The 27,033-nt window shown below is 37.3% G+C and overlaps 2 protein-coding genes across 3 annotated transcripts in view; one reads left to right on the forward strand and one right to left on the reverse strand.

Moving 5' to 3' along the window:
- Positions 1-5,211, reverse strand: part of AK9 (adenylate kinase 9) — a 61,400-nt gene extending 56,189 nt beyond the window's left edge. The window contains exons 1-3 of the mRNA XM_058836951.1: positions 5,140-5,211; positions 3,222-3,351; positions 752-815 (exon numbers count right to left, since the gene is read on the reverse strand). Of these exons, the coding sequence (XP_058692934.1) occupies positions 752-815; positions 3,222-3,351; positions 5,140-5,183 (238 nt within the window). The 5' untranslated portion in view covers positions 5,184-5,211. The remainder of the gene's footprint in view (positions 1-751; positions 816-3,221; positions 3,352-5,139) is intronic.
- FIG4 (FIG4 phosphoinositide 5-phosphatase) overlaps positions 4,598-27,033 on the forward strand; it is a 51,806-nt gene continuing 29,370 nt past the window's right edge. Inside the window, exons 1-9 of one of the 2 annotated variants that reach the window (XM_058836952.1) lie at positions 4,598-4,984; positions 15,018-15,116; positions 15,321-15,444; positions 18,304-18,460; positions 19,708-19,758; positions 22,330-22,478; positions 24,372-24,500; positions 25,996-26,096; positions 26,551-26,713. In XM_058836952.1, the coding sequence (XP_058692935.1) occupies positions 4,916-4,984; positions 15,018-15,116; positions 15,321-15,444; positions 18,304-18,460; positions 19,708-19,758; positions 22,330-22,478; positions 24,372-24,500; positions 25,996-26,096; positions 26,551-26,713 (1,042 nt within the window). In that variant the 5' untranslated portion in view covers positions 4,598-4,915. Of the gene's footprint in view, positions 4,985-15,017; positions 15,117-15,320; positions 15,445-15,891; positions 16,067-18,303; positions 18,461-19,707; positions 19,759-22,329; positions 22,479-24,371; positions 24,501-25,995; positions 26,097-26,550; positions 26,714-27,033 lie in introns of those variants that run through there. The other variant, XM_058836953.1, reaches the window with a different exon arrangement.

Raw genomic sequence — 27,033 nt, forward strand, 5'->3', positions numbered from 1 at the left:
GATCAGTTGCTAAGAAAAGCTTTCTAATGGCAAAGAGTGTGTTACAGAGATAGACTGCCTAGAAATTTTTTAAAACAAATTTGATGAATATTTGTCAGTACTGATTTAAATATATTCAAACAGAATGGACTTGCTTAAGTACACTCCTGAAGTCCCTTCTGATTTTGGCCTGATCTATGTTTTGGGCCAGGTATTGATTTTTTTTCTTGTTATACAACACTATGAATTAAAAATTCTATATACACTCAAGTCAAAAAAGCACTTTATAAAAAGTGATTTTTACCATGTTACAATTCTAAATCTTCAAACTAAGTAAAGATACTTCATTTGATAAATAACTGTTTCCTGGAGTACATCCCCTTGTGTTGGACACTGCACAAACAGAAAGGAAAGACCCTCTTATGAGTTCATGGTCTTCACTGGAAAATGTCTGTACTCTTTGGAGTTGAATGAGTTGTCCCTGTGTGAACAAGAAGGGTCCCATGAATCCCCTTACAGGGCTGGGAGAAGAATTTATAATTGAAAAAAAAAAACAAAAAAACAACAACCCACAGTGTTTTTTCTAAGCCTTTCAATAACTAAAAGACCACGATCAACAATTTTATTTCTGGTAAAATGATTACTTGGTCCTTATCAGAAGTGTATGCTGCACTCAGAAACATGCCCTTGAATTACAGGGAATAGTGAGGGTATTCTAAACCAAAAGCTATTGTGAAGCCAATTCAATGTTCCAAATATAGCATGTGTTTACCTTCTATGAAAATGCAGTTCAATCTCTGTGCTAGTTTTCTAGCTAACGTTTTCTTTCCAGAACCCTTAAAAAGAAAAATGCACTTTTAAAAGAAATCAGACACAACAAAGCCAAATATATAACGCAATGAAAAATGTATTTTCATGTGATAAAAACAATGAAAATCTACCACTGGGATTAGGACCTCTGAGTTACGCATTGGGCAAACACAAAACACTCTTTTTAATACCATCCTCTACCTCATTTTGCTTAGCATTGCTAATATACTGCTACTTGTAGCTAATTATCTCCAAAGTCATTATACTGAGCTTGTTTCTGAGTAACTCCATCTAAAACTCAGCTATGATTTCACCACAAATTCCTATGAGAAACTTCTTAGGACTAAAATTCGTTATCTTTAGCCTCAAAGCAAACCTACTCAACCCTTTCTGAGTATGATACATCAGGATAATATTTTTATTACTTAAATAACAAATGCTTAAAAACTGCCCTTGTTAGTCCACAAATCTGGTAAGATACTGACAAAATCTTCACTATTTACACGAACCCAGAGAAAAACCAACATAACTGAGTTATGAGGCCTCCAAGAGTGATTAACTGAATGGGATTTTGCAACACTCACCATCCTCCACCCTTTGGATTTTTCCTTTTTTTAGAAGGGCATATAAGACCTGTTTTGACAGTTTTTTTGTCCTTGATAAATTTTGTGATAAAAACCAGCAAAATCCCATAAATAAATACATTCCCAGCTAAGAGTGTCAACAAACGCTCCAGCCTACTCATACCTTACATCTTACACTTGTGATGAGAATAAATGTATTTGGCTTTGCTTTCATGGCACTACATTTTTAATTTAAAAGATGTATCTTAAATAGGATAGGCATTCTGCATATCAGTCAGATATATTGTCTGTTATGGTAATAAAAGATATTACCATAAAAATAAACAATTAATTCCCTGTTTTCCGGGCAAGGTCTGTACAATTTTAATACTTTCTTTTATTAATGTCAAGCATCTACTGAAGACAATGGTTGAGAATATGATAACTTTTTTCTACAGTTTTTTAATGAGCATATTATAGTGGTTTAGTCTATAAAATATAAAGTTACCTTTTTCACATGGGGTTAAAACTTTGGTGTTCATTTAAAACTAGATGAGTTAGTTCACTGTAGTTTTCTGTTGAGCTGAGTGCACTCTTGTAAGTGCATATACTCATGAGACATAAGGTAAAATTGTACCAAAAAAAGAACTCCCTTCAGCAAACTGAGGCAATAATGCAAACCCACATTTGGGAAAAAAAAAGAAATCGGAAAAGTTTAGGTTTAGAAAACATCAAATTATTCTAAGTTAAGAAGGCCACAAATTAGTTGAGAAAAAGACGGACCTTGAATTACAGTTAAAATGTAGTACAGATCCTTCTTTTAGGAAACCTTGGTGGATTTTGAATGTTTCCAAATATATAGGATAGAATTTTGTCAGAGTTTTAATATTAAGATCTATAATACCTCATTGCATGTCTGTAAGTTAGTACAATAATCTGAAGGTTCTTTTACACCAATTTATGTCTTTAACCTGTCAAATTTATTGAAAACTAAAATATTTTAAGAGCATTGTTCTGGTTTTGGCTGGGCAAGAGCTAACTTTCTTCACAGTAGCTAGTGTGGGGCTGTGTTTTGGATTTGTGCTGAAAAAAAGTGTTGATAATACAGAAATGTTTCTGCTACTGTTGAGCAGGGCTTATACAGAGCCAAGGCCTTTCCATACTGCCACACTGGTGAGGAAAATGAGGGTGGATGGGAAGCTGGGAAGGAACACAGCTGGGACAGCTGACTCTGACTGACACACAAGGATATTCCAAAGCACATGGTGTTATGCTCAGCATATAAAGCTGGGGAAGAGAAGGAAAGGGAAGTACTTTTGGAGAGATAGCATTTGTCTTCCCAAGTCACCATGATGCATGATGGAGCCCTGCTTTCCTGGGAATGGCTGAACATCTGCCTGTCCATAGGAAGAGGGGAATGAATTCCTTGTTTTGCTTTGCTCATATGCATGGCTTTTGTCAACTCATGCATTTTATCCCTTTTACCCTTCTGTCCCACCCCACCAGGGTGAGTGAACAAGAGGCTGTGTGGGGTTTGCTTGCTGGCTGGCTGGGGTTAAACCACCACAAAAATAACAACAATCCAGTTGTCAGTGTCATAAGAGAAGAAAAGTTTTGAGCAATGTATAACTTTTAGGTACAGTAATAACATTTTAACCACAATTGACCAGTCACTGAAGGCAAAAACTGGTCTCATTAAATGAGACCTGAATTTTTACCATCCTCTGCATGATTTGAGGAGTGGCAAAAGTAAAAAAGTAGGTATTTTGATGCTTTTGGGAGGACTGGTAAACTAATGTTTTGAAAGGAAAAGTAAAATAGTTAGTAGAATATCTGAAAAAAACCCAAAACTTCTATCAGACATCTTACTGGCTTTCCAAAGACAATTAAGCAAGTGGGCTTGGACAACAGAAAAGATCTTTCAGCTTCATCTTCATCAAAGATGTCTGTAAAGGGCTGAGCTTGGTTTTCCTCTTGTGAAGCCATGTGTTTTCTAAGGCTAGAAGGAAAAAAAAGGATTTGTTATGCAGTAGTTATATGTGTGTAAAATGACCTTATAACAGAACTGAATTACAAGGTAAATGGATTTGTGAAAAAGAAAGCTTTTATAAGAAGAAAAACATTTAGAGAACATATACAATGCACCCATCAAATGAGAGAAAACCCACTTCTGAAAAACAAAGGACTTGGAACAACCTCTGATCACAAGCTCTTGATGATTTCTTCAGGACTCTAATATTGTTTGTTGCTCTTTTTCAGTTGTTTTGTTGATTTTTCCTTCCTGATCCAATTACCACACAATTGTGACTTCTCTCTGGTCCCTGAAATGGGCCACGGGTCTGCCAAGACCTTTGGTTTTGTGCTTCGGACACAGAAGGGCCCTGCCGTGGTCAATGGAACTACTCTCTGTATCCACACAGGCAGGTATCCAAGTAAGTCTGTGGAATTAAATCACAGTTCATGATCTCTTCCACCATCCTTTTACAAATCCCAGCTCTTCCAGGAATGTAGGCAGTATCAACTCCAGTGCTGCACAACAAATTAAGACCTAAACAAATTTCTAATTAAGGTAAGTTGGTGGAAAATTTGCATGGACCTTTCAAACAAAGTGGAGGCTGGAACATGAGGAGCTTGCTGAAGTTTGTTTGGAAAAGGCAAAACGAAACCTCACTGTCTTTAGAGGGCCACTTCACAGCCCCAGCAAAACTCACATGCAACCATCCAACCCAGCACAGCCCCACACAACTCCCAGTCAGTTTTAAATTAAATCAAAAACTTCAGCGAAAAAAATCTACTTTGGGATGAGAATCTGAAAAAGTCTGTCTTGAACCATCAAATACAATTATTCAGACACTCTTGCATTAAATATTTTAATATTAAAAAAAAACAAACATGCGAACAAACTCCGCATTGCCCCGACGGAAAACTCACCGGCTGAGCTTTACCTGCCGTTCCCAGCAGGCTCGCTCCTTCCCAAACCTTCACAAGGGTCTATTTTCTAATTCACAAAAACCACCACAACCAAGGCAAATAATTAAACCAGGCACGCACACAGACCCCTCTCCACACACCCAGGACATTGCAGCCCCGCTGTGCACGCCCCCGCTGCCCGGGCAACGGCCGCGCCCGCCCCCTGCCACTGACCCCGCCCCCTGCGGGCGGGAGCGGCGGAAGCCCCGCCCCACACGGCGGCGTGGGCGGGGCCGCGGAGCTGTTCCTGGTGCTGACTGTGCTCACCCCGCGGGAAGCGCTTCCCGGCGGGAGCAGCGGGTGCGGATGCAGCAGCGCCGCTGCCTCACCCGCCTCAGTGCTCCGCTGCTGCTGCCACCGCCGCCGCGCCCGGAGCCGCCGTTACCGAGAGGCCGCGCGTGACGCGGCTCCGCGACGCAGGCGCGCTCTCGCGACTCCCACCCCGTGGGCGCGCCTGCGCGTTGGCGCGCCGGCACTTCCGGGTTCCCCCGGTGCCGGCGGTGGTGCCCCGCTCAGCCCCCGCGTGTCCCTCCCCCGGCTCCGGCTGTTCCCGGGGTGTTCCCGAGAGGGTCCCGCCGCGCCTCGGGGCTGCCATGCCGGTGGCGGCCGCCGCCCCCCTGATCAGCTCCGTGCAGAAGCTGGTGCTGTACGAGACCAGGGCTGTAAGTAGCGTCCCCTCCGCCGCCGCCGCAGGTCCCGGGGCTGCGGCCGCCGCTCAGCGCGGGGGGAATGTCCCGCCCCACCCGGCGCGTTGGCTCGGCCTTGCCTGGAGCTGCTGCCTCGGCTGGGTTGCGGCTTGTCAAAAACTACGCCTTACCTTTCTTTTCGTGTGTTGGGATCTGGTTCTTTTTGGTCACGCATTCAAAACACCCCAAGAAGTGAGAAAAAGAAGGTTTTAAAGTTCATGTTTTCACTGTGTCTCCGTCTTGTGACTTAAGCGAAGGAATGGCCTCTGACAGGCAGGTCAGCGCAGGCCCTGCGGAGTGAGGGCTGCCAGGGTGGGAAGGAAGGTTGGGCCCTTGCTTGTTCTGTCCCGTGGCTCCTGCCACGCAGCCAGGAGAACAGAACTCCCCCGTGCCCGGGGGAGTTGTAACTGGACAGCTGAAGGTGTCCGGAATTAATATTTGAATTAAGAATGGCTGAAGTGGTTACACCTGCACCAACCTGTTTGCTGTTCTTGACACGCTTCATTGTCTGAATGACTGGTGAAACAGCTTCCAAAGTTTTCAGTCTGACCTCTGGAAGTAAGCTCTTGAAGATTTTCAGCATTCCTTACGTCATGTTGCAGAAACTGTGGGCATGTGTTATTCACAGTACTTTTGTCATGGGCAAAGTGGATTGGAGGTTGGAGTGGTAATTGCTGCTTTAGCCATGTGATGAGCACAGTGTGAGCCAGAAGCCAATTCTTGGTGTAAATACCACTGTGTTTACCGTTCCTTAGCTCCCAATCAAATTTCTTTGTGTTTTATAGTGTGTTGATTTCTCTCTTGTTTCACAGTATGTTGGTTTTCTTCGCTTGAGGTAGTTTTGGATAGGGTTAGGTAACATGGTTTTAAAGTTAGGTCTAGTTTCAAGTTCAGATGTTATCTGTACTGATATCAAGAAAGATAATTTATACACTGAAGCCCCTTGGAAACTTCCCAAAATGTCAGTCAGATCTCAGTTTAAATAGGAATCTGACTTTCAGCTTTGCTTCTGTCAGAAGAAGGTTTGTGCTTTTGTAATAATTACCCACTGAACAGCTTGTGAAACAGAGAAGAATTAAAGCATGCAGAGTTACTGTTACAAGTAAATTTGAAAAATGAACCTTACACTCCAGAAAGTCTTTCCAGAGTGTTACATTTTTACCTATGCCCAAATGAATCTGAAAGGCTACCTTATTTATCCTTCTCATTGTTGCTGGTAAAGGCTATTTTTTGTTCTATTTTCAGCTAAATTACTGTTATACATGAGTAGGGCACCAGGGAAATGTGATTTCTGAATTGGGTCCTGTAGTACTCAGTTTAGTTGTTCTTGGCTCACAACCCTTGCTACATCTCAGTTAGCTAAGATTTGGCTTCTTGTGAGTGGCATGTGTGGATATGTGGCCTGCTTCTCTCTGAGCTGTGAGGCTCCTTGCTGAGAGACAACATGCTGTGTGCAGGGCCAATGTTGTGCCTTGGAGTTCTCTCAGCTCTCTGCCATTCTCTGGGCCTCTCCAGCTGATCCTGTTATTTCAGGAACCACAGTCTTTTACATCTGGCCAGTGGTAGCTGGCAGTCTCTGCCTGAATGGATGGGGTTGTCTACGCTGTGCTTTGCTCAGAATTCAGTGAGGGGCAGATCCAGCAGTCCTGATAGCTCCAGAAGGCAAGATGGTTTTCATCAGCTCTGAAAGGCAGTGGTTTGTGGATGAGCATGTGCTATTTGAAATGTCTCAGCTGAGCAAGGGCAACTCAAAGCTGTTACTTCAGTCACTTCCTGTGAGTGATGAAAATGGAATTTTTTTCCCTGAGTAAGGTTTTGTTCTTACTTTTAAAAAGTACAAATTGAAGCACTTTGTGGTTTGATATTCAAATTCTTGTGATCTTTTCAAAAGAAAAAAAATCTGTAGGAATCATTTTGGTAGGAATATTTGGAAAGATTTGCTGTACTTAATAAATATACAGACTAAGGGATGTTAGAAGGGACATCTGGAAAACACCAAGTCGAGCCCCCTGCTCAAAGCAGCTTCAACGAGCATATTGCTCAGGCTTGTGGCGCAGCTGAGTTTTGAATACATTCAAATATATAGATTTTACAACCTCTGCAGACCATTTGACAGGGTTTGTCTCTCTTATCTACACTTTCCTGTTACGTGGTTTTAGACAGCAGCAAGACACTGCCAAAGCTTTCTGAAGGGTGAAAAAACCTAAACCCAGTTCTCTCAGCCTCTCCCAGTGCATCACACGCTCTGTCCTGTGGATCATCTGGAGAGCTCTCTGCTGGAATCACTGCTGTATCAATGTCTGTCTAATGCTGGGGAGCCCAAAATTGGACTTCTGGTTTGATCAGTTGCTGTTATAGCTCATTCAGTGTCATGTTGTGCTGCCGACAAACTTCTCCCTGAGGTATCCCTCATGCCATCTCCTTTGCATAAAATCTCACAATCAAGCAGTTGCCAGCTGTGACAGTCACTGGGACTGCATAAGCATCATCCAAAAATGAAAATTAACAGCTTTCTTCTGTTTCAGGTGGCTCTTCTGATTTCCCTAAGGCCATAGACTTGCTAGATCCAGCATGTGGGATTTGGAGTTTTGTCAAATACAGGCTAACATGAGACTGTATGCTAGGATTTCTGGTGCAAAGAAGGGATTATTTAAGTAGTCAGCAGTGGAAGAAACAGTGACATTTACACTGGTCATACAGATTCTTCCTGTAAAATCCGTGTGTTAAAGCAGGAAGAGATGAAAAGGATGGGAAAGTGGAAAAAGTGAAAATGGTTTACAGAGGGTTTCTTTGCTTGGGTTTCTTTTTAGATAAAAATACAGTGGTATTATTGAAGTCAAGGAGGACAGGCTCTGGTAGTGTTATTGGAGTCAAATGAGAGACTGCAAGAGGTGAGGAGAACTGAATTCATGGTGTCAATTGAATTAAAAGAGAGCAAAATTCTATATTTTATATTAATGTTTATATTTAGGATAGTTGCTGAAACCAGCCTTTTCAACTGATGCTTTTGGTCAATAAATGCCATGGAGATGTTAACTGTATCTCCTGATTGTCCTAGGAAGTTGAAAGCTTGTTTAGAAGTAGTCAGAAAGATGAACTGAAGGTTTTATTCAGATCAATGCCAATTATCTTTCCTTTTATACATATATTGATCACTGAAATGCACACCAGAGGGCACTAAAGATATTTGAGCACTATGACTAATAAAAGACAAAAGATATTTTTCTCTCTTCTTCAGGAGAAGATGGAACTTTTGTGTTTCACCCAGATGAAGAACACCTGAAAGCTGTAGGTTAGTTCACAGGAAATTATCATGCCCCTGAGGCAACGTGACATTGAACAATTTGCGTTGTCTCTGTAAAGTCATACCACTTGCCTATCTTTCAGGATATTATGAGGTTTAATTAATAGTATTTTATTCCAGTCAGGTTATTTTACAGTCTCCATCCCCACAGTATCCAAATTACTTGCACAAGCTTATTAAGTAATGTGACTGGCATAATTACCTGTAGATATTTCTGCCCTTTATTCACCAGAGAAAACTGTGGGCATTTGTTTTATTTTAAATGTAGTTTATTCTAATAATAACAACAGTGTAAAGACTTTTATAGTAAAAACTCCAAAGGTTGCATATTTAATTTGTTACTTAACCTGTGGTCAATTTGAAGAAACTTCAATATAGAATATGATTTCACAGGAAAAGCTATAGAATTTTTACTGAATTATGAAGTGCACTGATTTATATAGCTGGATACCTGACACATTTAAAGAATGTTGAAAGTAGTGAACAACCTACTGGGCAACCATTAGCTGTCATAATTTTCTAGTCATAATTTTCATAATTTTTCACCTAGAAGTGGCTGTGAAATGTGGTCTCTCTGAAACAGTTTTGTTAGCAGAAGACAGCTCCTTCCAGCTGATTGTCCTATTCCCTGTATATTGGTGTTCTAGGAGTGACGGTGATGAAGCAGAGTGAAGCATGGAATTGGGATGAGAAGAGGAATTTTGTGCAACTCAGGAAAACACTTTTTCTGTCTTAGCTGTCTTGCCATACTGCTGGATATATGGCTATAAAATAGACAAACTTGATCTACTGGTGTGTGTGGACTCAGAGAATGAACAGGGCAGATAGCTGGTGGAATAGTGGTAATGAGAACACCACAAGTTTTGAAGGATATGTGCTATTCAGCCAGAACGAAACTGAAGTTCAAAGGTGGATGCATCCCACTTGAGGTGAAATATGTACCTACAAATGTCTGCCTAAGTTCTGGTAACATGGGTTTTATTTCCTTTCTGTGTTGTCTTGGGTGTCATTATATGATCACTAGAGCAACAGGAGAGAGATACACTTAGAGATTTGGTTTTGATGTGAATCCGACTTTCTGGATGGGAGACTTGTGGATAAATGATCACAAATTGACGTATTTAAAGGTAATGATTCTATGGGGGAAAAAAAAGGTATTTATTTTAATGTAACAAAGGATGAATAAAAATAGCCATTTTCTATACAAATTTTTTATTATTAAAACTGAGTTTGTTATGGTCCTAAAAAGTAAGTATTTTTTTTTGTTTAAAATTTACTTTGAGTATGAATGTACTGAACGAGAAAGTGAGTAACAAAAATAAGGTTATGAAAAAGGGATAAATCAGTGTTGAGGTAAAAATAAAATCAAGTATAGTAAACAGTGAAATGACTGAATATTTTCAAGTTGCTCAAATCAAGGGCGGTGCTGTGCCTAGAACATGACTAATGGAGTATTTAATCTATTCTGAAGTCCTGCATATAGGAAAGTAATTGCAAATTCAGGCAAATGACATAAAACACAGTCTAGACTTAGATGCTGTCAGATTAACCTGGTTGTATTGCACATTTTAATGTAAAAATTAGATGGCCTTATGTATTTAAATCAAATCCTCGATTGAGATGCAGTGCCACAAGGAAAACCTCTGACTTTATGGAAGGAAGAAACTCAGCAGAGAAATTAATAAATAAATTAGTGTTTAGTGAATAAGGAGTCATCTGATAGGGATGATTTTTTTCAAGTAATGTTTTTAGGACTGATGTACTTATGAATTTTCATTAAGGTTATTAGCTCAAAACGTGGACCAACTCTGATTAGTCTTTTAAGGTATTGTAAATAATTAGGATAATCAGAGCACAATAAAGCAAGAAATGATGATGATCCTCAGGAGTAGATAAAAGAAATAGTTTGTAGTATAATGGTATACTATAAAAGTTCATGCACTTTACAATATATTACACACCAATGAAAGTTTACTCAGAATTTGTCAATTCAGAAACAGCAGAGATGAAGGAGGAGGATCAGGGTGTTTTATCTGAAGGAGTGGGAGGGTTGAGCTGCTGATGAATTACAGCTCTGAAAAAAAAGACTTGGTTATTTGTGGTATGGTCATTAATGAAAAATACTAATGTATCTCTAGAATAAAACCTTGTGTGGTATATTGCATAGATTTACAGCCCATATAAATCTAAGAAACAAGAATTCAACTAGGACTAGGTTCATTGAAGGTCTGGTGAGGTAACATACATGCTAGTGATGTCTTGGGGCAAGTAAAGGGACAAGAAGACTTCTTCAGTCTATTGAAGTGAGTGCTGAAAAGGCATCCAGTTACTTATTTTTCTGAAAGCTTTCCAGAACAATAGATGCTAAAGAGCAAATAATTATTTGGCTAAAGAAAAATTTATAGATAGATAATTAATAGATTTAGCTGAGAATTAGAGGGGAGAATCTGGAGGAATCCTTCGATGGAGTAGCAAGAGAAAAGTCCTATTTGGGACCAAAAAGCTTTGGTTGCCTTGGGACAACAGGGATTCACAGAATTCTGTGGCTTGTAGGATACAGAATGGGTACCCGTTCCTACGTGCCCAGGGAGTGGTACTTGGCAGCACATGTTCTTAAAATTTCTCATGTTGAAGGAGCTTCTTTTGAAGAGTTTCAACAGATTACAGGAAGCAGATGGCTTTGCTTTTCCAGATACCTCTCTTTGTGCTTTATCATGTCTTTCTTTCTTCATGTCATTCTGCCAATTCCTATGAGAGATGAAAGACAGACACTTCCAGAATTACTCTAGGTCCTGTAGAAAGAAGGAGCAGAGTGGAGTTTTTACACTGAGGTGTAATGATACTATGATTCTGTTTTAATTGTCAGTAAATTACATACTTTCTCCCCAGGCCAGGTCTGTTTTGCCTGTAATGGTAAGTGTTAAGCAGTCTTTCTGTCCTGACCCATCACCTTTTCCACCTTATTTTCTGTGCCTGCCCTGTTGAGGAGGGGGAGTGAGAGAGCAGCTGGGTAGGGATCTGGCAGGTGGCCACAATGAGGCCACTTCTTCCGGGCTTTCTGTTTGTGACACATCCATGGTCTCAACAGGTACCATTTGCAAGCTTTTTGTCTAAGATCGTAAGTGTTTTCTTAATGCTGTTTGGAGATTTAAAAATTGTCTGTATTAGTGCATTGCGTATTTTTCAACTTGTAGTGTATTTTTGCGCTTTTTTCCTGCTGATTAAGTTGTTTGTAGCTTTTAAACTGAGGATTGAAAAAGTTTTTTGCTGTGCTGGCATTCCTTATTCATAATTAGTCTATAAAAAGAAGCAAATTGTAGTTATAGACTCAAGAGTTCTAAGAAGCAATCTTAAAGAAAAAATGGAAAAAATAAGAAGTGAGCAGAATGTTTCAGAACTATTATCCTGCCATTAAAAAACAACAAATCACAGTAAGAAGTCTTTTTATTTTGTTTAGACTCCTTTTACAAGAAGCTGTTTTGTTTGCTTTGGCTGAATCAAGATTGATAAAAGATGGTGTAAAGCCTTTCAATTAGATTGCTTTGGTTAAAACTCAGTCCCAGGTGGAAATGACTAATAACTGTTCCAATCTTGTGGTTGCTTAGTGATAATTGTGCAATAAATTAAGCTTCAGTCCAGCTCTTGTAGCTGCCTGGTGTGTTGCCATGGTTGGTAAAGTGTGCTTGTTAACAAATTTCAGCAAAGGCCGGGGCAGAGTAAACCTGGAAGCAGCATGGGTCACATCAGGTATGGTTGCAGGGCTCTGGCCAGAGCAGGGTGAGGGAGCTGGCAATTTCTCCTGGTGTACTGCTCTCTGGAAAAAGTACTTTGTTGGTCAAGGTTGCCTGTTTATCTAAATGCAATGGCTGTGCTGTGGAGTGGAATTGTTTGAGACGCTTGGGAAATGCTTCAAATTATTCAGTTCAACTTAGTAATGAACAGAATAAGGATAAATACTCCCAGAAAGGTTTCCATAGCTTTTTATTTTCTTTTTTTTTTTTTTATTGTAACAATTTCTGTTAATCAAAAGAGTTGTAAACACTGCACCACATTTTAGCTTTGATTAATTTTACAATTATATTACAACCATATAAATTTCTTTTCTGTTACATACTCAGTGTTGTGTTGATTTGGTATTTTTCTTTATAATTTCCTAGTATTCATGTGATGGGAAATATAATTGCAGCACATGTCACTGATACAGTTTTATTTGTGCTCTGTGTCATCCAGTGAGACAGACTCATTTATTCATTAGATGCATAAATTAAGTAGGAGATACAGCTAATGCTGAAGTGTCTTTTTTTGTGTATTTTTTTTTCATCATTAGTTTTCATGCAAACTTTGTTTTTCTTTCAGATCTTGAAGGTTGAATATGAGTGGGCATATCAGGCTGTTTTTCAAGTAATTCTGGGGATGTTAGCCAGCCCTGAAAACTTCCCAAGCGGAGGTTTAATTTTGGGTTCCTAGTTTTGAACACTAACCCAAATTCAAAAGTTTTTGCAGAAGTTTCCTTTATTACTTCCACAAGTATATCCTCTAACATGCAGTGGATAAAATGCCCATTTTCTAAATAGAGGTTTCTCATTGCCTGCCTTACTTTAAGTCCATTGATGCTCAGGTTTGATGCTGCTCTCAACTGACCTTCCTTAATACATTACACAGTCTAGCTCTCCAACTTAAACCCTGTAAATTAGTCTTTAAATGACTTCAGAGAGCCTGTTAAATACCATTCATTATGGTGGTTGCTTCCATGGTCTGCAAGTACAATTACTCTTCATCTAATCTAACTCTGCTTCTGCTCTGAGCAGCAGCAGCACCTAAAGCTGGCCCTTTAGCTGTGCAGAGCCTATTGCAGCTGCCAAGGTGATGTGAGTGATGCATTCCTCATAGCACTTCGTTATGTTTTACTGGCTAATTAAAATGGAAATGCAGAAGTATCCAGCTGAACTTCCTTAGTAATAGCATTTGCAACTCTATATCCATTTCTTTCTCTCTCTCTCTCTCTCTTCCCTGTGTGTCATGTGTGTTCCAATTTTAAATGTGCTCTGTGGTCCAAACTGGCATTAGGACAAGCATCTTAGAGTTGCGCTCTTCTATTTTTATTCAATATTATTTGTTGGTAACCGTAGGTATCACTTTGGGAAGAAATTGCACTCATTTAGTTAGCTGGACATAGTGGGACATCACTGAGCCATACTGCAGTATTACGGAATACCTAAAATTATTTAGCTTTAATTAACTAACAGTTTTCTACGAATAAGGAAGCTGTACTCTTGAAATGCATACTAACTTATCATCTGAGTATTATAAATGAGTATATTTCCCTCTGCCCATTCACTTTTGCTGCATGAGAAAAAGATAGTATAATGGCATGGTCAAAGCAAGTGTCTGTCTTGGTGGCTTGGTGTTTCTTTCGTGTGCCAAAGTGCTGCCTCAAAGGATTCAGTGAGGGAGTGTTGCAATGACATATGAATTTCAAGGGCCTTCTTTCTGTCGTTTGGGAGTAAACATCAGAACTTACCACTCACCACAGTAATGTCAGTGTACAAGGTGGAGCCAGAAGTTGGTGGTGTTTGCCTTTATGGATTTTGAAGTTCTGTATATTATTTTCCTATTTAGAGCTTACTGAACATCTATAGGCTTTTGTGAATTCAAGGAAGCTGAAGAGGGCTTTAAGTTCTTCTTTCGCCTTAAATATTTTGAGAGTAAAGATGTTTCTTAACATCTAATTAGTATAAATTATGAAATTGCGAGGTTTTTATGAATATGATTATTGATTTCCTTTCCCACATCTTAAATCCATGTGACTCTTAGAGTTAAGAGCTGACTGCATAGATCCCCATGAATTTGCCATGCTTTCCTACTAGGCTGAGCGTTATTAATGAGTTCCACCTTGCTGTGCTAGCACCACACTGATTAAATGAATTAGAAAAAATGAGAGCTACTTTTAGCAAGTCAGTCCTGCAACCTGTGCTTACTGTTAATTCCTCTAAATGTAGAAATTAATCAAGTTTGATCTCCTTACATGAAAAATTGACATCCTATATGTTTATCTGTGGTCATTCTTTCATATTTTAAGTGTGAAGTAAAGCTAATAGTTTTTTAAACAGTAGTGTTGTTAACCAGAAAATTTCGGTGTTGTGGAAGAACATTGTTGAGAAGACTATCATAGCAAATATAAATAAAAATAGAAGAAAACTTGCAGTACTGAAGTACTTAAAATTTTGCAGTGTTCAGTATGGATCAGGAGAGACTAGTTGGCAGAAATAGCAAAGGAGTACAATACTGCAACAGAAGTTTTAGATCATAAAAAGTTAAAACCTCATGTGTAAGTTTCTACTAAATTTTACAAAGCAAGTGAAAAGACAGTAATGGCTGGGGCAGTACTTGGTGTAAGTTACAGTTTATCTTCTCTAAACAGGTTTTAACTTTTGATTTTAATTTTTTATTCTCCTTGCACAAAGGAGAAAAAGAGGTCTTTTTAGTTGTAGAGGTTGATTGTGTACAAATATATCTGCCTAAGATACTGGTGTTTAAAACAGTTTATTAACAGTCCATATGGAATATTGCATATTTGCTGTTAAGGAATGGATCTGGTCTAGTCAATATGTAAATGGCATTGCTGATGTCTTATATTACACTAGGTTTTGGTTGCTTTATCTTGTATAATATTCTGACTTATTTTGTTGGTTTTCTTTTATGTAGCGGTATTTTCTAGTCGGAAGTAATCCTGCAGAAACCAAATACCGTGTTTTGAAAATAGATCGCACTGAACCAAAGGATTTGGTTATAATTGATGATAAGGTAAGTGCCTCTGTATTTAGTTGCTGGGGTTTTTTCCCAGTTGTTTCAAATAATGCTTGTTACTTGTTGGTAGCACTGAAATGGAATGTAGAGCAGGCCTTCGGTTTATTGTATATTTCAGAGATTAAGCAAATTCTGCTATTCTCTGACATGAAATAACATTTAACTACCAAACAATAACTTCTGTGACTCTTTATTTTAAAGCATGTTTATACACAACAAGAGGTGAGGGAACTTCTTGGTCGTTTAGACCTGGGAAACAGAACAAAGATGGGACAGAAGGGCTCTTCTGGGTTATCTCGAGCTGTCTCTGCTTTTGGTATAGTAGGTAAGTGTTTTGGTAGATTTTATAAAATCTTTTGTTTTTCTAGGAGGTGAGTCTTATTGTGCCATGCTGTATATCTTCCAGTCTCCCCCAGTTTTATTTATTCATTAAACTAAAGAGGATTTAGAAATTTGTCATGCTCAAAGATAACTAAGTTTCTGTGTATTTTTTGAAGACAGGTGGTCAGTACAGGGGTGAAAGTTGTGCTGTAACCAATCTTTTCTTTGTCACTAAGGGATGGATCTAGAAAATAGCCAGATTCTAGAAATTTGCTTGAAGATCTTGCCAAACTCAGTTGATCTTAGAATACAAATCATATGAAACCTGGCTTCTGAATTCCAGAGCGCACAGAATGCTTTTTAAAAAGAAAATTAACATTCTTTATTAGGCTATATTTCTTTATCTCACTGTTCAGGAAGATGACTTTTATTTTTGGTTAACTTTTTGCAGTGACATATTTAAAGATTTCTTTTTCATGTTTGAACAAGTATAACTGACTGGTATGTCAGCTGAATTCTAAAATGCTGCTCAGCTGTCCATAATCCTCAAGCATTGCTTCAAGGATTTAATAGCTTCTAACTTTATCTGAAAGTCAATTCTTTCCTGCCTACTGTCTAATACTGAGGTCAGTATATTGATGGCTGGTGTGTCTAAAGTAAATGTTAATGTGTGCTGTGATAGCTCTCAAGAATACTTAGTGGTTTATTAGAGTCAGTATACACCTGGACATCTAAAGCTGCAGAGAGGGTAGAGAATGCAATTACTTTAAAGGATGCTCCTGAATTTTGCATAACAATAAAAACATAATAAAATTCTATTCTAATCCAAAGTGGCAAATTAAGAAGACTTTCTTCTTCATTCTTTTTGCCTGTGAAGCATTTTATCAATGCATCCAGCTTTTTTCAGAAATTCCTCAGATAGTGATTATGTCTCTTACTGATTTAAGAGTATTGATAATATGGGTAAACCTAAAGGAGCTTCTGATAGCCTTGCAGCATTGGGTTTGTTTTTTTGCACAAGCCATCAATGCTCACTGTCTAAATATGTGATAAATATTTGGTTGCAATCAACTAAAATTTTGCATCCCATTTGTATGACTGTTTATATGTACTGTTCATAGCAGAAGAGTTTCTATTCTGTAGCTGCACAAATGCAGTGGTTAACAGATATGGTATATGTATTTCTAGACAACTCTAGAAGTAACAGACTATCAGATTATATACTTCCAAATTACATGATTCAGACCATATCTCTATAAATATGTAATTCAAGGGAATGCAACTGGTTGTTTATTTCTGCCTTCTGGCTCAGGTCAGAAGAACAGGGCTATTTTTTATAAAATTGTAAAGAATAGCTTTGTTCTGGCTTCTAGTTATTTCATTAACCAGATGCAGTACATTCAGTGTGGTCAGAATGGGGGTGCTGATAGGCTGGGCTCTGGTTTACTGTGTAGTGTTTAAAAGTAGAAATTGCTTTTAAAGGTTAAAGGGAGGGAATCAGGCCAAGGAGAAAGGCTCAGTTCCTTATCAGACTTTGGTATAATGTTTGGTGAAATTCAAAGGACAGAGGCTGTTCACATAAGTGATTTCAGTACCTGGAGGATACAGGAAGAACTGTGTCTACTATTTAACAACTGAAATTCAATAGTCTGCTTCAAATGGAAGGTTTGTTTCTTATTGTCAGCAGGGCTTCCTGTCTTTGTGCAGGTGAGAGCATTTTTCCAAGGGGGGGCTAATAAGCTGGAAGAAAAGATTGCAGTTCATTCGATCACGTTGCAGCATCCAGCAGTGACAGGGAGGAAAATGTGTGCTCTCTTCATCCTTCTTTACTTTGTTATGCAAAGCTAAATGAACTGAGTATAAATACAAGTAAAACTATAAATTGTGAAGGTCCATTTGTATCATGTCATCATCATCATCACCTCCCTCCTCAAATTAATTTATTTGCCGATAGTGCAGTAGTGAGTGAGTTTCAAGCTCTCAGCAACCTATCAGAGCAGCTACCTAAAATAGCTAATTAATGTAATTTATTACTTATTAAAGCATGTTACTGCTGTACTCTACTGTATTAGTAACACATTTGAGTTCAGGGGTGGTTATAGATTTCTATTTTTCATTTGAATTTCTACATTTGTGTTGTATTTAAAGATTTGTTACACTTTTTCCTAATGATATATAATCGAGGTATTCAAAGAAGGCACTCCATGAAGAAGCAGGGCTATGCCCTGCAGAGAATAAGGGTGGAGGCTTCAGAAGCCATCATTTTATGGGCAATAAAACCAGACACTGCCTATTCTGCCTTCTTAGCCTTCTGCATTTCAGCAGAGTCAGGTGTTGAAGGAAAAAAAGGAGTACCCCTGATACTCTGAATGGCTGATTTGGGGGAGATACTGCTCTAGTCAAGGAATTCAGATCCCTGCTGTTAAGGAGAGAGAGCACAAAGGTGGTGTTTTACCCACAAGTCCTTTTGCTGTTCTGTGTCCTTCCCCACCAGAGAATACATGAACCTGAAAAGAAAATTGGAGCCTGGGATTTTTCCTTACCCTGGAAAATTAACCTTTTGGTGTCTGAAGTAAATAGAGTATGCCTCACTCTGAACAATGAGAGTCGTATCAAAAACAAGTACAAGCATGTTAAGCAGACAGAAACATAGTCCAAATTTTCAGTGTCCTAACTCTGCTACCTAGTATTAAAAAAACACACAGTGAGAGGGGAAATAAGTAAAAACTATGTATTTCATTGATTGATTAATGGGAGTGAATTTTAAGACTGTATATATATGCTTATAACATTAAGAACAAATAAAAACTATTTGCAGTCTTGAGAGAATTCTGATTCTGTTTTGCTAAATATGTTTTAACAGGTTTTGTCAGGTTTTTAGAAGGCTACTACATTGTGTTAATAACAAAAAGAAGAAAAATGGCAGATATTGGAGGTCATGCAATATATAAAATAGAGGATACAAATATGATCTACATTCCAAATGACTCTGTGAGAGTTAGTCATCCTGATGAGGCCAGGTAAATAATGCTGGTAATCAGTGTGTACTTTTTGAATATTTTCTAAACAATGTTGAACTGCAACTGGAAATTTCTGTCATGGTTTTTTTGTATTAGTATGTCATTTAATCCATTTTATCTTGTTGGATTGAAAATAGGCTACAAATTCTGTAGCCTCTGATCTGGAGAGTAAATACAACTGTCACAGTCTTCTAGAGTTTATTGTCCACATCTATGTCACAGCTAAGTTTAGCAAATCTGCACCAAGAAGTGTCAAATAAAAGCATTGTTCCTGCAAAGGCAATTTAATGCTAATACTGGTTTGTACAACCTGGGGCACTGTTCTTTATTTAGTAGCTCTTGCATGATTTAATCTCACCTGAAGAGACCTTTTGTGCCCTTCAAAAAGTGCTGAATAGATTATTAAATTATTCTGTGCTGTCAGAATCTTGTGAATGTTGCAGTTGTTAAGGATGGTGAAAAGATTCACTGGTAAGTTTAACTGCTTCTTTCTTTTCAAGGACTTTTTTATGAGAGAGAAATTTGAGCCTTTATGTTTTTATTAGCGTAGGGCAACTTTGCTTCTATGTTATCAATATGGTATCCATAAACTGCTTTTCAGTCTGTACTAAGTGTGAATAGTCAAAAAGTGATGGTTTATGATAAATTGATGTCAGGTAATGAATGAAGCCAGTAGTAAATATTAAAAAACATCCACTTTAAGGTGGGATTGGTCACAGACCTCAGTCTCTCCTCTTAGTGTACAGTAGACCATGTTATCTAACTGATATATTTATGGTGTCAGCCATTTTATTATTCATAGACAATGTAATGGTTTCTTCTGAAAATTTGCAAGGCTATGACAGATTTTTCTAGATTTTTCTTTTCTTGTTCATTTATTTGTGGGTAACTGAAAAAAAAAAATATTTGATAGTATTTTTGAGAGTTTTCTTATTTAAGTCCTGAAAAATTTTATGTGCATAAGTGGAAAATAGAACCACAACTTTACAACTGCCTAAAGAAACAGAGTATGCATATGAGTAGACATTACTTCTTTTTTTTAGAAAAAATTATATTTGATTTATTTAATCCATATGCCGACATTCTAGTGTAATTACCTGTCAAAACAATTACAGTAAGATAGGAAGAGAATGTAAGGCAAGAATCAATATTATATGTAGTTTATTTTCTGTGATCCTCTGAATGACTTCTTATGCTCTGTGTGGTTAAAATAATAATTTTTCCTACAACTTGAATTACTTTGCTAGGTATCTGAGAATCTTTCAAAATGTGGATCTTTCTAGCAACTTCTATTTTAGGTAGGTATTAGTTACTGTTCCTTTAAAAAAAATGTGCACTTAGACTTGCTAGAAGATTATAGGTTTTGTCTTTGATACCCAAGACTTTTAGGTTTATATTCTGGAGAAATAAGACGCATGATCATGCTGCTTGTCTGTTTTCATCTGTGTGTTTTCAACCTGCTTTCTCCTTTAATCAATTGGCTAGGAATTTAGTCTCCATTAAGTTAAAAAATATAGAACTATTTATGGCATGGAAAAAAGTAGATACTGAAGCTACTGCTTCCATGGACTGTTCAGCCCTGCCAGATTATGCAGAAGTTCTCTCTTTGGAAAAGGATTTTATTTTGGGGGGGTTTCTTTTCTTGTTATTTATTCTTTATTGATCTCATTTTCCATAAAAAAAGCTTTGCCTTGATTCGAGGGCAAAGGTAGTGAAATAGGTCCTCATTGAAGATACACCCTGTGTATGTCTTTCATAGGGGTTTCTAGGCAATTGCAGTTCTTTTGTTTATTGCTTCATGAATGTCATACTAAGACAAGTTTCTGTGTCTCAGCTACTATTAAGTGAGATTTTTGGGACAGCACAAAAATGGGAGCAATGTGGTTATAAACCTGACTGTAGCAGTTAGAAGACTTGAAGACTTTAAAAAATAAGTAAACAAAAAAATCCCTCTTGCAATTACCAAAAGGTGTGTCAGTCTAGGAGATGCTTCCTCGTGGAAAATGAAGGATTTTTCTCACAGCTGGATCTGTGAGGATAAAACCTACTCAAGTGTTTCATGCTTTGGCATGTGAAAGATTTTTTGCAGTATAAAACCTAAGTTTTTCTTCCATGCATTGTTTCGCAGCCCTAATATTATAGAACTTTCCCCCACTACCTCCTTTGCTTGGAGATGACAAATCTGTGCTGTTTCCATGGTTGTACGTAGAAGGGGAAGATTCTTAGGTGACTCTAATAAACACATTTATCATAAAATGAATCATAGAATGATTTGGGCTGGAAGGGACCTTACAGTTCCTGACATCCAGTTCCAACCCCACTGCACACTTACTATAGAATTTCCTCCTAAATCTCCAGTTTTAGTTTAAAACCATCCCCCCCTTGTCTAATCACCCATCTAGTCTGCCCATGTAAATAGTTGCTGTTCCTCCTTTTTTGTAAGCTCCCTTAAAGTACTGGAAGGCCAGAGGGAGGTTTTCCCAAAGATTGCTTGTCTCCAAGCTGAAACTGTAGAATTAAGATAAACTAAATGTTTAAAATTTCTTGTACAGAAAAAAAATGGGTGAATGATTTATACAAAGTATGTTTTTGTCACAAATCCCGTGTGGCATAAATGAAAACTTTCCTACTGGCAGATAATTTACTGTTTATGTTCTATTTTTCATTAAAAGAATTGTTTTCATAAAACGTTTTTGTGCTCTGTGTTTTAACTGCATATTTAGCCTGATTTTCATTTTCAAAAGGAGAAGCATAGGATGATACTAATATTCTTTCTTATTGTTTAGAATCTTTTCAATTTATCAGCTTCATTTAAATTGTTTTTGGCTGAAAACATAGCACATTTTTCTGCATGATTTTTATATAAATCCTGAAAAAAATTAGAAATCAGTTATAAGATAATATTTGGTCTAAGGGGAGAGTGCGGTAACATCCTGAACATCTTTCTTACTGGAATACTGTTTAAAGGTCCTATAACATGCAAACAGAGCATGCTACACACTTTTTTTCCCCCTAACAGATGGGTCAGGACATTATTATGAAAATATGTGGATGCGTGGGTTACACTTTATTATCATTACTGATAAATCTAAATGTCTAATGTTTGAATATTTTTTTTAATCTTTAATGACTATCTATCAGTATGAGCATTTATCAGTAATCACTGATGCTGTCTTATACTAAAATGGAAATATATGAGTTTTTGTGATTTAAGTGTAGCATACATTTGGGTTCTCCTTTGGAAGAAGCCTAGTAGCTTAAAAAATTTAGCAGTTAGTATAGAGTTTTAGTAAAAGAGACATGAGGTGGAAAATTTGCAACTATTAGGGAACTAACAAAAAAAGCCCCTTTTCTTTATTCAGTAGATACTGCCTTAATATGCATCTGTGCTGCAATGATATATTTGGGGACAGATAACGTTTATGTGGACCAGTTTTTTAGCTGTTTTGAGTTCAGATAGCAGTTAGAAAGTAGCAGCACTTAAATCTAAGAAAAATGAGGCTGTCAATGCATGTAGATATTTCTGATGGAATAGCTTTTTTAGAACTTGTGGAATGCTTATTGGGACATGGTGAATTAAGTTTCTTGATATGCTTTGTTAAAAAGATATGTTTAGTTTTCAGTTAAAAGAAGAATATAAACACATTTTCAGTCTTTGTAACCTGTAAACAGTTTCTATGTTTGTAAAGCTTCTTCTGGAAATCATTTGTATCATTTGCCATTATAGAATTGGAATCTGTATATCTTGTTCAGAAGTCTTTTCTATAAAATATTACTGTGTTAAATATAAGTACAGATGGAAAGTAAGGGCTTTCAGAAAATTCCTCTGCATCTACAATAATTATTAATAAATGTTAACTGTCTATCAGTTACAGCTATGATCTATCTCACTCCCTTCAGTATAATCTTACTGTCCTGAGAATGCCACTTGAGACATTAAAAACTGAAACAACACAAACCCGACAAGAGAGTTTTGATATATTTGAAGATGAAGGACTTTCAACACAGGGGGGAAGTGGTAAGCAAGCACATCTAATTAAACCAATGATTTTGGTCATGACTGCATTTAAAATACGTTCCATTTAGGTTTACTTTTGAGAAACATTCATGTCTTCTGCTGTTGGTCTGTAGTGTCCTAACAATTGTGAGTTAATAAAAGATTCTGTAAAGTGCCAAATACACTTCAGTTTGAACAATGTGATTTCTAGAAGTGTGTAGTCATTGTTTTAAGTTACACTGCAACTGGGGAAGATGACTGGGCATGCTGACATTTTTCAGCAATTGATTACTCAACTGACTTCTGAGTCTCCCAACAGGAATGAGTTACAAGGAGAGTGGGAAGCAATAAGTGATTAAGTATTAATACCTTTTATTTTTTGTTTTATATTGGAGAATACTAACAACAGAGGAACTGTATGAGGTTAACATCATCTTATTGTAGTAATAACCCCTGTCAAGAAATGTAAGAAAAATAACTTATTTTGGTTGGAAAATTCAGCCTTCAGTTTGGATCTAACATATTCATTAGAGTATAAAGATGAGCAGCCAGAGAGAAAAACTATCTTCTCTCCCTTTTTCTTTGTGCACACAAACACACAGAGAAAGTTTCTCCTGAAATTCTTAATATTAGATTTTATTCTGTTAAATGAAACCCCCATGCTCCCAAGCAAAAGATATTAATTACATGGTCACATATATCAAGATATCAGCAACTGGTTATCGAATAATACACTATCAGAAAGGACCATAAGGAATGAAGAGAGTAGTAATTTCTCTTCTGTGAAGACTCTAATCTGGAGGATCCCTCAGGAATCCTTACAAGGGCACCATCTCTTCTATGTCTTTGTAAAAACAGTAGGAAATGAAGATGCCCTAACCTTGACCCCATCAGCACTATGTGCTAGTCACCTATCCATTCACAGAATATGTGTCACAAATAGCCACCTGTCATTTAAGAATTAATTCTCACCTAAGTAGTGGTGCTAGTAGTAAGAAAGAGGGGAAATTGCTGGCTAAGTGTTTGTGACCAGCTTCTGCTGACTGTCTAAATTCCTTCAGGAAAGTATTTTGGTTTACATCAGTTTTCCCTGGGCTTAAGTTGGGTCTAGGTAGCAATAGTTTGTTCAACAGCTGCATTTTTACCTTCAGCCTGTAAGAACTCCTTTTTCCTCCAGTGGAACATTTGACTGCTGTAGTTGTCTGCTATAATTGACATTCATACTGTTGCAGTAGAATTTGTCATGTCAGAATCCTCATTTGAAAAAAGTGTGAAAAAATATAGGAAATTGAATTTGTGTCCTCTTTCTTCTAAGTTTCAGATTCATTCAATTCCCTCTGTCACCTTTCAATGACAGTTGTCATCTTGGTCCTGATATTTGAAACAGAAAAAGACTGATTCCAGATAGATCAGAAACAGATTTTTATTTTTCATGTCTACAGTATCTGAGCTTCTTAGTGCAAATTAGGAAAACTGTTTTGAATTGTGTGAAAATGACTGATATGCATGATCTTCCAGAACCTAAGTAATTAGAGGTGACCCAGAATCGAGAAGCTTATGAAGTCCTCCTGTAAGAGCATTTTTGCCTTAACTGGAATTCAGTACTTTATTTCCCTTGTTACCAAATCCCTTGATGCTACTATGTACAGTTCTCTTTTATATGGATAACTTCTGCATGAAGACACTCAATCACAACAGTGACTGCAACTATAAAAAAACTGCAAATCCTCATAAACACTGGACTTCAGCATGTGCCGAAATTATCTGTGTTCGGCAAAGGATTCAAGGGTGCGAGTAAATGACTTGAGTTGCAGTCAAGGGAAAAATCAAAACAAAGATCCAATGTCTTGGATTTTAAAGCAGGTGAACTTCTTTCATAATTGCTAATGCATTTTCATTGTAACAACCTCCTAGGTGTATTTGGGATTTGCAGTAAGCCTTATGAAAAGTACGTGTGGAATGCCAAGCTTCTGGAAGCAGTAAGAACTGCTGTTCATCGTGACTGGCTGCTATATATTATTCATGGATTCTGTGGACAATCAAGTATCCTTCTAATGTAAAGAATTTTGCTTTATCAATTTTGAAAAAACACAGATTGAACATTGAATTATTTCTTTGTAATTTTAAATACCGTTCAGTTTTATACTTATTGTTTGGCTTTTATTTTCATTACTTTCTTAGTAAGAAATATTGTAAGAGAGCTCTAACACAAGTAGACTTGATTTTCAGTGTGGCTCTGTTTATAAGAATGGGGTTTAGTAGTAAAGAACTTGAGAGGATTTTTAGGCTCAGTTGTATTTTTTCACAGATATTTGAAAGAAGGGAGAAAAGCTAAGCAGAACTGAATTGCTGACTGATCTGGTTTCAACTGTGTTTAAACCATGACATTGCCATAGAAATGCCCTTCTCTAAAATCGTCTCTAAAATATTTTTCAGAAACTGAGATTTGCAGAAATTCTTGTATTTACTGTCTTTCTGTTGAAGACAATGATAGAACTTCAGCCCTGTTGTGTGAAGAGCACTAGGACATGTGAAAGTCCCTTTTTTAACTATATACTATTTTAAATTATTAAACAGGTCTATTTACATTGTAGCAGGAGAAGCAAACGTCCAAACACATACCACAAGCCAAAGAAATGTCACGTTATGTGTTAGGAATTTAGTGTATTATGAAGACACTTTTTTATTCGCCAATATTGTCATGTTAGGTTTAGATTTCTGGGGAAGCAAATACAATTAGAAAGTTAACATTAGTGGTGCCTGCATCATTTAATTTTGCTTTTTTATGATTGTAAGACTGTTGGTCATTGGCTTAGTCCCCAGATAAAAAAACAGATTTGTTTTTATATACCACTATTTCATTTGTGGTCTTACTTAATCAAAGCTGGATCTGACCACCAGCATTATGCCTGCAGCTGCTTAGTGTGTGAGCAAATGTCTTCTTAACTCTTTCTTGTGCCTCACACTGAGGAAGCAGCAATAGTCACACTAGGCTCTGTTTCTGTTTGTTTTTAGTAAAATGGAAAAAGACTATAAAAAAGCCACCACTGCATCCGTAGCCTGTTTGTCTCTGGCTTTCAGTTGTTGTTACTTAAGTGGTTGCAAATTTGTCTATTTTTCCAAACAAATAATTAGAAGGTGACTAATATACTTCATCTGAAAATGAAGCTCCGAAGTTTTAATCCCAGCATTCACAAAAGCAATATTTGCAGTGCTAGGCATATCTTTTGGATCTATTTCACCTTCATTGTAATTTCATGAAAGAGAAATTATGCTTGTCTTCTGTAGATTCTGAAAAGTGGGTGATGTATTGCAATGTAGATTCACTTTTCAAAGTTCTTAAAACAGATAGTTGGAAAGGGCAATATTCTCTTCCAGCTGCAAAATAAGTTTGGAAGTGATACTCATCACTGTTAAGGTGATTTTAGTAAATCAGATATATTGGTTTCGTACACTTTTGTTAGAACTTATTTTTACAAGCATAAAGTAAGTGAACAAAAATTGCATGTGACATGTAAACCTTAACTTCTCTTTCAAGAACTGTTAATATATGGCCGCCCTATATATGTCACTCTGATAGCCAGAAGATCAAGCAAATTTGCTGGAACACGTTTTCTAAAACGAGGAGCAAACTGTGAGGTAAATCAAATATGATTTTAGGGGTTGTTTCCTCCTGCTTCTCCCCAGTATGAAAGCTTGAACTTGACTGACTGAAGAGCTGAAATGGTTTAGAGGATTGTTAAGGGTTTGGCTATAACTTATGCTATTGGATGATGTTATAGCGGGTATCATTACATTTTTCACTGGCATAATAAAGTTGTTCCTAAAATAATAAATTTATTATTTCTATATAGGCATTTGTTTTGGTTTTTTACACTTAGAGATAATGTTATTTCCCAAACTGAGGGAAAAAATAAAAATATGGTAATATACATTAGGGAAAAATGGGAATTTAACCTTCAGTGTTGTTCTTGCTACTGTGATTCAGTGTCTCACAGTTTAGTTGTGCTCTGTTTTTAATGATCAGTTCTCTGTACTGCATGCAGCTTTTAATGTCATGTCTACATCATATGTGTATTTCTGTTTGGTTTAGGGAGATGTTGCTAATGAAGTGGAAACTGAACAAATACTTTATGATGCTTCAGTTATGTCATTTTCTGCGGGGAGTTATTCTTCCTATGTTCAGGTTCGAGGGTCTGTCCCTCTGTACTGGTCTCAAGATATTTCAACTATGATGCCTAAGCCACCCATAACACGTGTGTACAAATTATTCTTTGTGATAGACTATGGCTAATGCTTTGGCCTAAAGGAACATCTGAGAGAATAAGTGAAAACTGAATTTGCAGAAATGAACAAATTGTCTGTTCACTTGTGCTTTGTGAAGCCATAATTTGAAGTAAAAAAATTAAGAAAAATCTCCATCTTAGACTTCACATTGAGAAATTAAATAGGAAAAGTTTCTGTTTGAAGATGTGAGATTTCTTTGTATTACTTTGTGTGCAAAGTTAGCTACATTTATCTTAGTACTGTGGATAAAATATTAAACCTGTTGAAAATGGTGGAAAATGTCTGGGCT

This window comes from Poecile atricapillus, chromosome 3 (assembly GCF_030490865.1).
Source record: "Poecile atricapillus isolate bPoeAtr1 chromosome 3, bPoeAtr1.hap1, whole genome shotgun sequence".
NCBI classification, from domain to species: Eukaryota; Metazoa; Chordata; class Aves; order Passeriformes; family Paridae; genus Poecile; species Poecile atricapillus.